Here is a 16,163-nt window from a genome sequence, read left to right as displayed (position 1 = left end):
TGCCTCAAGTGGAGGAGTTTAAGTATCTCGGGGTCTTGTTCACAAGTGAGGGACGGATGGAGCGTGAGATCGATAGACGGATCGGTGCAGCATCTGCAGTGATGCGGTCGCTGTATGGGACCGTCGTGGTGAAGAGAGAGCTGAGTAGGGGGGCAAAGCTCTCGATTTACCGATCAATCTACATTCCGATCGTCACCTATGGTCATGAGATTTGGCTCATGACCGAAAGAATGAGATCGCGAGTACAAGTGGCCGAGATGAGTTTCCTCCGCAGGGTGGCTGGGCGCTCCCTTAGAGATAGGGTGAGGAGCTCGGTCACTCGGGAGGAGCTCGGAGTCGAGCTGCTGCTCCTCCATGTCGAAAGGAGTCAGTTGAGGTGGCACGGGCATCTTTTCTGGATGCCCCCTCCTGCCTCGCTGGAGAGGTGTTCCGGGCACGTTCCACTGGGAGGAGGCCCCGGGGAAGACCCAGGATACGCTGGAGGGATTACATCTCTCGGCTGGCTTGGGAATGCCTTGGGGTTCCCCGGGAGGAGCTGGGGGAGGTGTGGTTGGATCGGGAGGTCTGGGTGGCTTTGCTTGAGCTGCTGCCCCCGCGACCCGGCTCCAGATAAAGCGGAAGAAAATGGATGGATAGATGGATGGATGGACATCGTGATTTCCAGATTTTTTTTTTAGATTTGTGTCTCTCACAGTGGACAGCCACCTAAGATGAAATTTCAGACCCCTCCATGATTTCTAAGTGGGAGAACTTGCAAAATCGCAGAGTGTTCAAATACTTATTTCCTCACTGTAAGTACAAAGTATGACACATGAGCCTAGGCTAAGCGTTAGCTGGTCAAATTGATGCTTGGGGTCATGTACAACCCCAATTGCAATGAAGTTGGGACGTTGTGTAAAATGTAAATAAAAACAATACAATGACTTGCAAATCCTCTTCAACCTATATCACTGAATACGCACAAAGACAAGATATTAATGTTCAACTGATAAACTTATTGTTTTGTGCAAATATTTGCTCTTTTTTTGACAGGCTGGTTTGGTTGGAGACAAATGCAAGGGTTGCAGTCACAGCTCTGTTTGCAAAAAGGCTTTAATGTGAAGGCAAGCAATGGTCGGTACACAGTGAGGCAGTCCAAAAAACACAGCAGAAGTACAAGGATCATCAGGGTAGATGTGGTCGGTAGATACGGGCAGGAGGTCAAGAACACACTGAAGCAGGCAAAACTGGAAAACACAAGAATGAGAGCTGGAATGATGGCACAAGGCGCAACAAACTGGCAAACATACAACACCACCTGTGAACTAAAGCACCAGGTGGGCAATCAGAAGATTAACGACAGGTGTGCAGAGCAAGACCCAGAAGTGGGGCTGGCCAGAGAGAGAGAGAAACACAGACAAACCCCAGCAACAAAATCCCACAAGCACAGAAAAATAATACAAAAGCAAGACGAGGGAAAAAAACAAACCAAAAACCCACCAACACACCAGATAAACCTCAGGCCCTGACAATTTTGAAATGGATGCCTGCAACATGTTTCCAAAAAGCTGGGACAGTGGTATGTTTACCACTGTATTACATCACCTTTCCTTCTAACAACACTCAATAAGTGTTTGGGAACTGAGGACACTAATTGTTGAAGCTTTGTAGGTGGAATTCTTTCCCATTTTTGCTTGATGTACGACTTCAGTCGTTCAACAGTCCGGGGTCTCCGTTGTCGTATTTTGTGCTTCATAATGCGCCACACATTTTCAATGGGCGACAGGTCTCGACTGCAGGCATGCCAGTCTAGTACCCGCACTCTTTTACTACGAAGCCACGCTGTTGTAACACATGCAGAATGTGGCTTGGCATTGTCTTGCTGAAAGAAGCAGGGACGTCCCTGAAAAAGACATTGCTTGGATGGCAGCATGTGTTGCTCCAAAACCTGGGTCAAAGTCGGCTTCATTGTCAATTCTTCACATGTACTAGACATACAAGGAATCGAAATTTCATTTTTCACTTTCTCTTGGTGATAACAGGACAAGACATTTCGAGAATAAGGACAGTAAAGTGCACAAGTATTTACAGTGTAGTGTCTGAGGTAATAGTAAAAGTAGAAAGTGCAGTCATGCAAACCATTCAGTATTTGTAGCAGCAGCAGATTTTTGTTAAGACAGTGTGCAAGTGGTGTGGGAGTGATATAGTGAAACAGTGCAGGACATTGGTCATGGGCAACAGATTATATATATATATATATATATATATATATATATATATATATATATATATATATATATATATATATATATATATATATATATATATATATATATTATATATATATATATTAGCTTCTTGGAAGCCTGGATGGAGCTGGGGGGAGAGAGTTCAATAATCTCAGCCTGGTGGATGAAGCTCTTTGTGACTCTGGTGGTGCAGGATCGGAGGCTTCTGTACCTCTTCCCGGAGCGCAGAGTGCTGAACAAGTTGTATGCGGGGTGGCTTGCATCACCCACAATTGGGGTCGCTTTGCGGCTAAGGTGGGTGGTTATATTTGTCTTGCAGAGAGGGAAGTGGGGCACCAATGATCCTTCCAGCTGCATTCACTATGCACTGCAGGGCTTCCTGTTGTAGTCAGTGCAGCTTCCGCCCCACACAGTGATGCATCTGGAAAGGATGCTCTCAATGGTGCCATGGTAGGAACTGGGGTTGTACAATTGAATATCATCAGCATAGCAATGAAAAGCAATACCAAAATCCAAGGGGTGCTACACAAAAGGAGAAAAGCAGGGGGCCTAAGTCAGATCCCTGTGGAAACCCAAATTTCATGTCACTAAGGTTAGAGGGTCGTGTTCTTGTACAAAACACAGTGAGAACGACTGGTCAGGTGTGACGTCAACCATGCAATGGCGCTCCCAGTAATCCCAAAATGATTTTCCAGCCTATCTCGTAGAATATGATGATCCACCATATCAAACACAGCACTGAGATCCAGCAGCACCAGAACCATAGTAGTGTCTGAATCCGTTGCAAGCAGAAGGTCATTCACTACTTTACTGAGAGCTGTCTCAGTGGAGTGATATAGTGTAAAGGCAGACTGCAGTGGCTCAAAAAGATTATTCTCAGTAAGGTGGTCCACAAGCTGCCATGAAACCACTTTTTCCAGACTTATAGAACAAAATGATACATTTGATATTGACCTATAATTTTTATTGCCTGATATTATCATTATCATACCAAGAGTGCGACTGGCCACACATTTTCTAAATGCCATGCAAGCGGTGTTAGGTGTTCAAGTGTGTCACCTGGAATTTGGCCGACACCTGCCACGAGAGGGTGCAACGGTTTTGCACAGAGCACACTTTGTCTTTCAGGTGCTGGTGTGCACAAACACTTGTAGTAACAGGTGTATGAGGCATTGGCAACAGGGACATTACACGGTTTGCACGATTCCTGCGTCATGTGCACTATGTGTGCACTTCGTACAAACTTTGCCCTATGTGTGAAGGGGCCCTAAAGAAGGTTTCATTGGCCTCATGAAATTATTCTGGCATTGGTATAAAATCAAGATCAGCATATTATTTGTTGTTGTTTTTTTCCAGACTGTAAAGAATTCATCTGAGTTGAGAAATAACAGAAGATGTCTCTTGAATCATGTCTGATTCAAGAGACACCTTGACACTCAGTTTCAAGTCACCAAGAAGAAACAAATGGAAAGATTTACCCACTTTGCTCAGGACCCTACTCATCATCTTGACAATCACTTGGTGGCAAGGAAGATGGTGTCTTGATTGAATCTTGATGTACACTGTTTCTGACAAAAGCTACATGTGGTTGCCACAGGAACCTTCTGCTGGTCATAATCCTGGTCTCTCTCCATCCTCTTTCTCCTCTTCTCCTCTCTGTTGTTCATCTGCATTTCTTTGAAGACTTCAGCCACTGTGTGGATCATTGCTCATCAGCTGGCTCAGTCCCCTGCTTGTTCTTCTCAGGTCTTCCAATTGATGGAGCAGCTCTTCAGGACTTCAGGAGATAGTAGAGATGGTAAATGGACTGCATTTATATAGCGCTTTTCCATCTGCATCAGATGCTCAAAGTGCTTTACAATTATGCCTCACATTCAACCCAGAGAACCTTGAATCTTTGACTGGACTGGGTTGCTTGACGTGAGGACATTTCGCTTCAAATCACAGAAGCTTCCTCAGCTAAAATTCTTGCTCTGGTAGTCTGACTTCTGTCTGACCCTTGTAGAGAAGAACAAACAGAAGCCACACAAGCTGGCATTTTAAACCTAACCAGCCCCTCCTACCAAGAGGCAGACTGCTATTGGCTAGTGACTAAACAACTGCTTTAATTAACACCTATTGTGCTCTTGTTAGCACCCTCCTAATGACAGGGTAGCTGTTACTCCTTAAAGATGGAACTGATGCCTCTCCTGATGACATGAATGACTCATTACCATGAACAAAAGACTGAAACTGCTTTGATCTGAGTACCCCATTGTAAACAGGGGACAAAGCGTGTCTCAGACCCCCTCCCCGGTTAAGGCTGGGTTTCACATAGAATGCCTCCTTCACCCCTTTCTCAAACCATTTCTTCTCTCTGGCTAAGATTTTAACATCTTTGTCCTCAAACGTGTGGTTAGTGTCTTTAAGGTGGTGGTTCAGCTTTCAGGCTCCTCTCCTCTGGAACCAGCTCCCAATTCAGATCAGGGAGACAGACACCCTCTCTACTTTTAAGATTAGACTTAAAACTTTCCTTTTTGCTAAAGCTTATAGTTAGGGCTGAATCGGGTGACCCTGAACCATCCCTTAGTAATGCTGCTATAGACTTAGACTGCTGGGGGGTTCCCATGATGCACTGTTTCTTTCTCTTTTTGCTCTGTATGCACCACTCTGCATTTAATCATTAGTGATTGATCTCTGCTCCCCTCCACAGCATGTCTTTTTCCTGGTTCTCTCCCTCAGCCCCAACCAGTCCCAGCAGAAGACTGCCCCTCCCTGAGCCTGGTTCTGCTGGAGGTTTCTTCCTGTTAAAAGGGAGATTTTCCTTCCCACTGTCGCCAAGTGCTTGCTCACAGGGGGTCGTTTTGACCGTTGGGGTTTTTACGTAATTATTGTATGGCCTTGCCTTACAATATAAAGCGCCTTGGGGCAACTGTTTGTTGTGATTTGGCGCTATATAAATAAAATTGATTGATTGATTGATTGAGATGAACTGCAGACTGAGGTTTACTGGCACCCTCTATGCGGTGCTGGTATAGCCTTTTGTGTAACGGTTGCTTAGTCTCACCTATGTAGTGTTCGTTACAGTTTTCCTGACATCTGCTAGAATACACTACATTGCTCTGTTTGTAACTAGGGATCCTGTCCTTAGGGTGAACTAATTTCTGCCTCAAGGTGTTAACAGGTTTAAAGTAAACTGGGATTTTGTGCTGTCTGAAGATCCTCTGTAGTTTTTCAACTACTCCTGCTAAATAAAGGAGCGACACTCCTCTTCAGGAGACTTCAGGAGATCCTTGTTGTGTTTCTTTTGCCCTCATTTGGACTATTTTCCTTCACTCAACTGGGAGTAGAAGATCTGGTTGGGAAGTCTGCTGTCATCCATTTTACCCACTGATGTCGATGCTTGATGCTGACACATTCGATGCTCTGAAGTTTGGCTTCAGCCAAGACACTGATTTTGGGATGATACACAGTAAAGTCACCAGTGTAAAACTAACACTGACTGTGTTAAATTAACACTGCTGGTGTACATATGGTCCTACTCTGGCCAGAGTTTATCTGTTGATCAAACCTCAAACAGCTGTCAAATATCACAAACAAATTCTTGACAGCTGGTTTTACATAATTACCCAGAGCACCAAAGTTTGGTGTTACTGCATTCGGCCTGCCAGAATGTCCACACACAATGGTCTGTTTTACTATCATTCCATTCAGGTAGAGGAACTTTTGGGACAGCCACTGCTTTACATCACAAATACAATTAAATAATGATGACAAAACATCACTTCCATTAGTCCTCATAGGCAGATGGAATTGCAGATCACCCGCATAGTAATGAAAGGATGGGTTGTGCTGAGCTATAATTCCCCAGCAGTGGGGAATAAGTTTCATTACAGTAGAAGTCTTTCAGAAAGCGCTGTAACTAGGTTTAAGGATATGATTCCTTCTTTATGTTCTCCAATGCCATATACCAACACAGGGCAGAGTAGCTACCTAAACTCTGTGAGTAAGATAGATTATCTCATCAATAGTTTTATATCCTCAATGAGGACAACTTTGGATGCTGTAACTCCTCTGAAAAAGAGAGCTTTAAATCAGAAGTGCCTGACTCCGTGGTATAACTCACAAACTCGCAGCTTAAAGCAGATAACCCGTAAGTTGGAGAGGAAATGGCATCTCACTAATTTAGAAGATCTTCACTTAGCCTGGAAAAAGAGTCTCTTGCTCTATAAAAAAGCCCTCCGTAAAGCTAGGACATCTTACTACTCATCACTAATTGAAGAAAATAAGAACAACCCCAGGTTTCTTTTCAGCACTGTAGCCAGGCTGACAAAGAGTCAGAGCTCTATTGAGCCAAGTATTCCTTTAACTTTAACTAGTAATGACTTCATGACTTTCTTTGCTAATAAAAATTTAACTATTAGAGAAAACAATTGTCTGAGTTATTTCCATTAGTTACTTCCTCCAAACCATCAACATGTCTATTAGACCCCATTCCTACCAGGCTGCTCAAGGAAGCCCTACCATTAATTAATGCTTTGATCTTAAATATGATCAATCTATCTTTATTAGTTGGCTATGTACCACAGGCTTTTAAGGTGGCAGTAATTAAACCATTACTTAAAAAGCCATCACTTGACCCAGCTATCTTAGCTAATTATAGGCCAATCTCCAACCTTCCTTTTCTCTCAAAAATTCATGAAAGGGTAGTTGTAAAACAGCTAACTGATCATCTGCAGAGAAATGGTCTATTTGAAGAGTTTCAGTCAGGTTTTAGAATTCATCATAGTACAGAAACAGCATTAGTGAAGGTTACAAATGATCCTCTTATGGCCTCAGACAGTGGACTCATCTCTGTGCTCTGTTAGACCTCAGTGCAGCTTTTGATACTGTTGACCATAAAATTTTATTACAGAGATTAGAGCATGCCATAGGTATTAAAGGCACTGCACTGCGGTGGTTTGAATCATATTTATCTAATAGATTATAATTTGTTCATGTAAATGGGGAATCTTCTTCACAGACTAAGGTTAATTATGGAGTACCACAAGGTTCTGTGCTAGCACCAATTTTATTCACTTTATACATGCTTCCCTTAGGCAGTATTATTAGACAGCATTGCTTAAATTTTCATTGTTACGCAGATGATACTCAGCTTTATCTATCCATGAAGCCAGAGGACACACACCAATTAGCTAAACTGCAGGATTGTCTTACAGACATAAAGACATGGATGACCTCTAATTTCCTGCTTTTAAACTCGGATAAAACTGAAGTTATTGTACTTGGCCCCACAAATCTTAGAAACATGGTGCCTAACCAGATCCTTACTCTGTGTTGTGAAAGTGTCGTGACACGGACCCACAACAGGGGGCGTTAATGAACGGACAATGGATAAGCCAAAAAGTAACAATTTAATGTTGTGAATCGCACAGCGAAGTACAGACAATACCAATATGGTGGAATGTCAATTATATACAAGGTGACGTGTGGGCAGGCTCAAAGATAGAAGATGTCTGGCGAGAGAAGAGCCGGATCCCACACAGCTTCCACCACCAATGGAGCTGAAGAACACCGGAGCCGCCAAGCCCTGCGCCCCAGGTGGCCACTGTCTTCAGCAGTCAGACCCGGTACTGCTGGCAGAGAACAGAGACAGTACTGATGAGTGTGAGTTCGCACACTCAGTAATCTCACAGTCTGTATACAGTTAGGAGGGAAAACCTCCACCATCAATCACACACTCGTGCAGCTCCCGAGATAACCACTTATCTCACCCATATTGGCCTCTCTTCATTGGCTTCCTGTTAATTCTAGAATAGAATTTAAAATTCTTCTTCTTACTTATAAGGTTTTGAATAATCAGGTCCCATCTTATCTTAGGGACCTCGTAGTACCATATCACCCCAATAGAGCGCTTCGCTCTCAGACTGCAGGCTTACTTGTAGTTCCTAGGGTTTGTAAGAGTAGAATGGGAGGCAGAGCCTTCAGCTTTCAGGCTCCTCTCCTGTGGAACCAGCTCCCAATTCAGATCAGGGAGACAGACACCCTCTCTACTTTTAAGATTAGGCTTAAAACTTTCCTTTTTGCTAAAGCTTATAGTTAGGGCTGGATCAGGTGACCCTGAACCATCCCTTAGTTATGCTGCTATAGACGTAGACTGCTGGGGGGTTCCCATGATGCACTGTTTCTTTCTCTTTTTGCTCTGTATGCACCACTCTGCATTTAATCATTAGTGATTGATCTCTGCTCCCCTCCACAGCATGTATTTTTCCTGGTTCTCTCCCTCAGCCCCAACCAGTCCCAGCAGAAGACTGCCCCTCTCTGAGCCTGGTTCTGCTGGAGGTTTCTTCCTGTTAAAAGGGAGTTTTTCCTTCCCACTGTAGCCAAGTGCTTGCTCACAGGGGGTCATTTTGACCGTTGGGGTTTTACATAATTATTGTATGGCCTTGCCTTACAATATAAAGCGCCTTGGGGCAACTGTTAGTTGTGATTTGGCGCTATATAAAAAAATTGATTGATTGATTGATCTGGGTGGGGTGGGAGGCGAAGCCGTCGCAGTCCACACCAAACGCCAACTCAGCAGACAGGGTATCCGTCCCAGGAAAACGGCTGCAAAAGAGATCAGACTGATGCTCGGGTTAAGGTTCAGCAGAGAAGTAATTACCTGAATGGTAGCTGATTTCTCGGCGGGGAGGTGGAGTTGCAGTCTGGCCTTTATGGTGTTGGTGATGTGTAGTCGATGAGTGACAGCTGGTACGGATGATGAGTGACAGCTGTCACTCCCGGTCGCTCCGATGCCCTCTCCTGCTTGAAGCCCGCACTTCAAGCAGGGCGCCATCTTGTGGTGGTGGGCCAGCAGTACCTCCTCTTCAGTGGCCCACACAACATTCTGGATGGTATTACCCTGACCTCTAGTAATACTGTGAGAAATCTTGGAGTCATTTTTGATCAGGATATGTCCTTCAATGCGCATATTAAACAAATATGTAGGACTGCTTTTTTGCATTTGCGCAATATCTCTAAAATCAGAAAGGTCTTGTCTCAGAGTGATGCTGAAAAACTAATTCATGCATTTATTTCCTCTAGGCTGGACTATTGTAATTCATTATTATCAGGTTGTCCTAAAAGTTCCCTGAAAAGCCTTCAGTTAATTCAAAATGCTGCAGCTAGAGTACTGATGGGGACTAGAAGGAGAGAGCATATCTCACCCATATTGGCCTCTCTTCATTGGCTTCCTGTTAATTCTAGAATAGAATTTAAAATTCTTCTTCTTACTTATAAGGTTTTGAATAATCAGGTCCCATCTTATCTTAGGGACCTCGTAGTACCATATCACCCCAATAGAGCGCTTCGCTCTCAGACTGCAGGCTTACTTGTAGTTCCTAGGGTTTGTAAGAGTAGAATGGGAGGCAGAGCCTTCAGCTTTCAGGCTCCTCTCCTGTGGAACCAGCTCCCAATTCGGATCAGGGAGACAGACACCCTCTCTTCTTTTAAGATTAGGCTTAAAACTTTCCTTTTTGCTAAAGCTTATAGTTAGGGCTGGATCAGGTGACCCTGAACCATCCCTTAGTTATGCTGCTATAGACTTAGACTGCTGGGGGGTTCCCAGCAGTCTAAGTCCTGTTCCCTGTCCTGACCTTTCCAACCTAATGCTTCTGTCTTTACCATCTTGTTGTCTTAACATACGGTTATATGTTTGAATATTTGGAATGAAACATTGGTACTTTTATTGTATTTTATTTAGTCTGTGTTTACTGTATTTATTGCCAGTCATTTATGTATAGTTTCATCCTTTTTTTGTTTGTATATATTAGAAATTTGTATCTAAATTTGTTTTTCCTCATGTCCAGGGACTGCAGATTAAAAAATAGCATTTAGCTGACTCTGGTACATTTGCAGAAATGTTTCTGAATGTAAAATGTCCTTGCCAAATAAACCAAATAATACTGAGGTCATCAAAGAACTCAATGGTAAGGTGCCACTAGTGGATGAGATTTAAGTCTCTTTGATGTTGTTGGGCTGTCATGGCTAAAATACCGATACAACATTGCACTGAAGTTGGGGACAGGACCTCTGGATTGTTAAACTGGGGTGGTGGTCCCCATTTAAAAAAAAAAATAGTCTGGAGACTGTGTTCCAGTTATACAGGAATCACTTTTTTCAGCCTCCCTGGGAAAGCTGATACCAGTATACTAGAGAGGAGACAGACTGTTAGTCAAACATCAGATTCAGGAGAAGCAGTGTGGGTTCTGTCCTAGTTAATGAAATGGTGAACAGGCATGTGATGGTCCCTCTGAGTGTCCTGTGGGTGGTGCTGGGTGAGTATGGTGTACCAGAACAGCTGTACATGTGATTTGTTCTCTATAACACCAAAGTAGGAGCTGTGTCCACATTCTCAGCATCACTTCACATCTGTTCTGGGTGGGTGGTAGACTACATCAGAGCTGATCCTTGTCAGCAGTCCTGCTTGTGATGTTCATGGACAGGATTTCAAGGCACAGTCAGGAATTGGAGGGTGTCTAGGTTCATGACCTCACAACTGCATCCGCAGTTGATGTGGTTCTGTTGGATTTATCAGGCAGTGAACTACAATGTTTTGGGGCAGAGTGTGAAGCAACTGTGATGCTGCTTGTCCTGCTTGTGATGTTCATGGACAGGATTTCAAGGCACAGTCAGGAATTGGAGGGTGTCTAGGTTCATGACCTCACAACTGCATCCGCAGTTGATGTGGTTCTGTTGGATTTATCAGGCAGTGAACTACAATGTTTTGGGGCAGAGTGTGAAGCAACTGTGATGAAAATCGGCACCTCCAAATCCAAGACCATGGCCCTCTGTCAGAAAAGGGTGGATTGTGCCCACTGGGTCTTGGGAGAGGTATTACCCCTAGTGGAGGAGTTTAAGTATCTCCGGCTCTTGTTGATAAGTGGGAGTTCAGTAAGAGTGTGAGATCAATAGACCGACTGAGGTGCCGTCTAATGTTCTGCGTATGCTGGGCCACACTGTTGTGGTGCATAAAAAGCTGAGTCAGAAGGGGGCGATGCTTGATTTATCAGTCATTTTGCACTCCTGTCCTCACCTATGGTTATGAACTTTGAATAATGACTGAATAAACAAGGTTGCCGATAGAAGCAGCAGAAATGAGGTTCCTCCATCTGGCATCTGGGCTGACAGTCAGGGACATAGCGAGAAGCTCATATATCCTGGAGGGACACAGAGTAGAGTTATTTATATCTAAAGAAGGTGGTTTGAACATCTGGTGAGGATGCCTTCTGGCTATTACCCAACAGGGATTAGACCCAAAGACACTGTACTGAGTGACTGTGAACAACATCTTACAGGAATTACACCCGATGACAACTGACTAACTGTGAACCACAAACCACAGGGATTAGACCCAAAGACATTTGACTGAGTGAGTGTAAACAACAAACTACAGGGATTACACCCAGCAATGTCTGACTGAGTGACTGTAGACCTCAGTCTACAAAGATTAGACCCAACAACATCTGCCAGAGTGACTGTGAACCAGTCAGCAACCATACCGAGGTCACATTGGGTGGCGCTGCACTTATGGCCTGATGAGACCCATTAGATCTGAAGGTGTACAAACATTAAGAATGTTAAAGGTGAGATAGGAAACCTTAAGATCTGCTCTGACCTTCAGAGGAAGCCAGTGACGAAATGCCAACACAGGTGTGACATGCTCAGATTTTCTGGTTCTCATTCAAACTCCAGCAGCCGTAGTCTAAATCATTTGAAGATGCCTCGTGCAATCCAGAACATAAAACAATTGCAGGAATCAGTATTAATTTTTATGTCAGTTAAATGAACAGTCTGAGATATATCTTCCACTGAATGTCACTGTGTCATCTCCAGGTGTCATCAATTAACCGAGTTCTGAGAAATCTAACCAATGAGAAGCAACATGTGGTAGCTGACAGCAAGTTTGACAAATTCAAGATGCTGAATGGACAGAAAGTTTGGGGAGGAAGCTATGGGTGGTACCCTGGAACTTCACTGACAAGTTCAGGTAAGAGGACACAGTCTGCTGGCTGGAGCTGGACTTCACACTTATTAGGTAGGTATTTCAGGTATTTCTTTAAAAGTTACAAGCAAATGAATTTCAGATTCAGATTTTCTATCATGTCGGTGCCTGAATGCTGCAGTTTCACAGCCCCTCCCCATTGGCCAGTTCAATTTAGTTTAAATTTATTTCATTTATATAGCACCAAATCAGGATGGGAGTTTTGCAGAAACAGACACCACACCCATCTCTGGATGGAGCCTCACCTCAAACAGAGACAAAAAAAACAAAAAAAAACAGAATCAGGCATCAGAAAGACAAGAAATACAGTATAATTTGTCAGCATTAAACAACAAGAAAAACAGAAGAAATACTAAGGTAATCGCCAGCCACTAGCCCTAAACTTCACTAAAAGATCTAGAATATAGATAAAGTTGAGGCCGCGGCACGCTCCATTTACTAATGAAATGAATTAAAAGAGTAAAAAGCATAGTAATCAATCAATCAATCAATCAATTTTTTATATAGCGCCAAATCACAACAAACAGTTGCCCCAAGGCGCTTTATATTGTAAGGCAAGGCCATACAATAATTATGTAAAACCCCAACGGTCAAAACGACCCCCTGTGAGCAAGCACTTGGCTACAGTGGGAAGGAAAAACTCCCTTTTAACAGGAAGAAACCTCCAGCAGAACCAGGCTCAGGGAGGGGCAGTCTTCTGCTGGGACTGGTTGGGGCTGAGGGAGAGAACCAGGAAAAAGACATGCTGTGGAGGGGAGCAGAGATCGATCACTAATGATTAAATGCAGAGTGGTGCATATAGAGCAAAAAGAGAAAGAAACAGTGCATCATGGGATCCCCCCAGCAGTCTACGTCTATAGCAGCATAACTAAGGGATGGTTCAGGGTCACCTGATCCAGCCCTAACTATAAGCTTTAGCAAAAAGGAAAGTTTTAAGCCTAATCTTAAAAGTAGAGAGGGTGTCTGTCTCCCTGATCTGAATTGGGAGCTGGTTCCACAGGAGAGGAGCCTGAAAGCTGAAGGCTCTGCCTCCCATTCTACTCTTACAAACCCTAGGAACTACAAGTAAGCCTGCAGTCTGAGAGCGAAGCGCTCTATTGGGGTGATATGGTACTACGAGGTCCCTAAGATAAGATGGGACCTGATTATTCAAAACCTTATAAGTAAGAAGAAGAATTTTAAATTCTATTCTAGAATTAACAGGAAGCCAATGAAGAGAGGCCAATATGGGTGAGATATACTCTCTCCTTCTAGTCCCCGTCAGTACTGTAGCTGCAGCATTTTGAATTAACTGAAGGCTTTTTAGGGAACTTTTAGGACAACCTGATAATAATGAATTACAATAGTCCAGCCTAGAGGAAATAAATGCATGAATTAGTTTTTCAGCATCACTCTGAGACAAGACCTTTCTGATTTTAGAGATATTGCGTAAATGCAAAAAAGCAGTCCTACATATTTGTTTAATATGCGCTTTGAATGACATATCCTGATCAAAAATGACTCCAAGATTTCTCACAGTATTACTAGAGGTCAGGGTAATGCCATCCAGAGTAAGGATCTGGTTAGACACCATGTTTCTAAGATTTGTGGGGCCAAGTACAATAACTTCAGTTTTATCTGAGTTTAAAAGCAGGAAATTAGAGGTCATCCATGTCTTTATGTCTGTAAGACAATCCTGCAGTTTAGCTAATTGGTGTGTGTCCTCTGGCTTCATGGATAGATAAAGCTGGGTATCATGTGCGTAACAATGAAAATTTAAGCAATACCGTCTAATAATACTGCCTAAGGGAAGCATGTATAAAGTGAATAAAATTGGTCCTAGCACAGAACCTTGTGGAACTCCATAATTAACTTTAGTCTGTGAAGAAGATTCCCCATTTACATGAACAAATTGTAATCTATTAGACAAATATGAATCAAACCACCGCAGCGCAGTGCCTTTAATACCTATGGCATGCTCTAATCTCTGTAATAAAATTTTATGGTCAACAGTATCAAAAGCAGCACTGAGGTCTAACAGAACAAGCACAGAGATGAGTCCACTGTCCGAGGCCATAAGAAGATCATTTGTAACCTTCACTAATGCGGTTTCTGTAGTATGATGAATTCTAAAACCTGACTGAAACTCTTCAAATAGACCATTCCTCTGCAGATGATCAGTTAGCTGTTTTACAACTACCCTTTCAAGAATTTTTGAGAGAAAAGGAAGGTTGGAGATTGGCCTATAATTAGCTAAGATAGCTGGGTCAAGTGATGGCTTTTTAAGTAATGGTTTAATTACTGGCACCTTAAAAGCCTGTGGTACATAGCCAACTAACAAAGATAGATTGATCATATTTAAGATCGAAGCATTAAATAATGGTAGGGCTTCCTTGAGCAGCCTGGTAGGAATGGGGTCTAATAAACATGTTGATGGTTTGGATGAAGTAACTAATGAAAATAACTCAGACAGAACAATCGGAGAGAAAGAGTCCAACCAAACACCGGCACCACTGAAAGCAGCCAAAGATAACGATACGTCTTTGGGATGGTTATGAGTAATTTTTTCTCTAATAGTTAAAATTTTGTTAGCAAAGAAAGTCATGAAGTCATTACTAGTTAAAGTTAATGGAATACTCAGCTCAATAGAGCTCTGACTCTTTGTCAGCCTGGCTACAGTGCTGAAAAGAAACCTGGGGTTGTTCTTATTTTCTTCAATTAGTGATGAGTAGAAAGATGTCCTAGCTTTACGGAGGGCTTTTTTATAGAGCAACAGACTCTTTTTCCAGGCTAAGTGAAGATCTTCTAAATTAGTGAGACGCCATTTCCTCTCCAACTTACGGGTTATCTGCTTTAAGCTACGAGTTTGTGAGTTATACCACGGAGTCAGGCACTTCTGATTTAAAGCTCTCTTTTTCAGAGGAGCTACAGCATCCAAAGTTGTCTTCAATGAGGATGTAAAACTATTGACAAGATACTCTATCTCACTTACAGAGTTTAGGTAGCTACTCTGCACTGTGTTGGTATATGGCATTAGAGAACATAAAGAAGGAATCATATCCTTAAACCTAGTTACAGTGCTTTCTGAAAGACTTCTAATGTAATGAAACTTATTCCCCACTGCTGGGTAGTCCATCAGAGTAAATGTAAATGTTATTAAGAAATGATCAGACAGAAGGGAGTTTTCAGGGAATACTGTTAAGTCTTCTATTTCCATACCATAAGTCAGAACAAGATCTAAGATATGATTAAAGTGGTGGGTGGACTCATTTACTTTTTGAGCAAAGCCAATAGAGTCTAATAATAGATTAAATGCAGTGTTGAGGCTGTCATTCTCAGCATCTGTGTGGATGTTAAAATCGCCCACTATAATTATCTTATCTGAGCTAAGCACTAAGTCAGACAAAAGGTCTGAAAATTCACAGAGAAACTCACAGTAACGACCAGGTGGACGATAGATAATAACAACTAAAACTGGTTTTTGGGACTTCCAATTTGGATGGACAAGACTAAGCTCTGTCTGGGTTTTTGATTAATTAATAAGCTGGAATGGAAGATTGCTGCTAATCCTCCGCCCCGGCCCGTGCTACGAGCATTCTGACAGTTAGTGTGACTCGGGGGTGTTGACTCATTTAAACTAACATATTCATCCTGCTGTAACCAGGTTTCTGTTAGGCAGAATAAATCAATATGTTGATCAATTATTATATCATTTACCAACAGGGACTTAGAAGAGAGAGACCTAATGTTTAATAGACCACATTTAACTGTTTTAGTCTGTGGTGCAGTTGAAGGTGCTATATTATTTTTTCTTTTTGAATTTTTATGCTTAAATAGATTTTTGCTGGTTATTGGTAGTCTGGGAGCAGGCACCGTCTCTACGGGGATGGGGTAATGAGGGGATGGCAGGGGGAGAGAAGCTGCAGAGAGGT

The 16,163-nt window shown here is 42.8% G+C and overlaps 1 protein-coding gene across 1 annotated transcript in view; it reads left to right on the top strand.

Moving 5' to 3' along the window:
• Positions 1-16,163, top strand: part of LOC117515211 (paired box protein Pax-6-like) — a 353,676-nt gene that overhangs the window by 122,908 nt on the left and 214,605 nt on the right. The window contains exon 4 of the mRNA XM_034175687.1: positions 12,084-12,231. Coding sequence (XP_034031578.1) covers positions 12,084-12,231 — 148 coding nt within the window. The remainder of the gene's footprint in view (positions 1-12,083; positions 12,232-16,163) is intronic.

The sequence above is a fragment of the Thalassophryne amazonica genome, chromosome 8, assembly GCF_902500255.1.
Source record: "Thalassophryne amazonica chromosome 8, fThaAma1.1, whole genome shotgun sequence".
Classification (NCBI taxonomy): domain Eukaryota; kingdom Metazoa; phylum Chordata; class Actinopteri; order Batrachoidiformes; family Batrachoididae; genus Thalassophryne; species Thalassophryne amazonica.
Note: the sequence above shows the minus strand (reverse complement) of the source record. Positions and strands in the feature narration are given on the sequence as shown.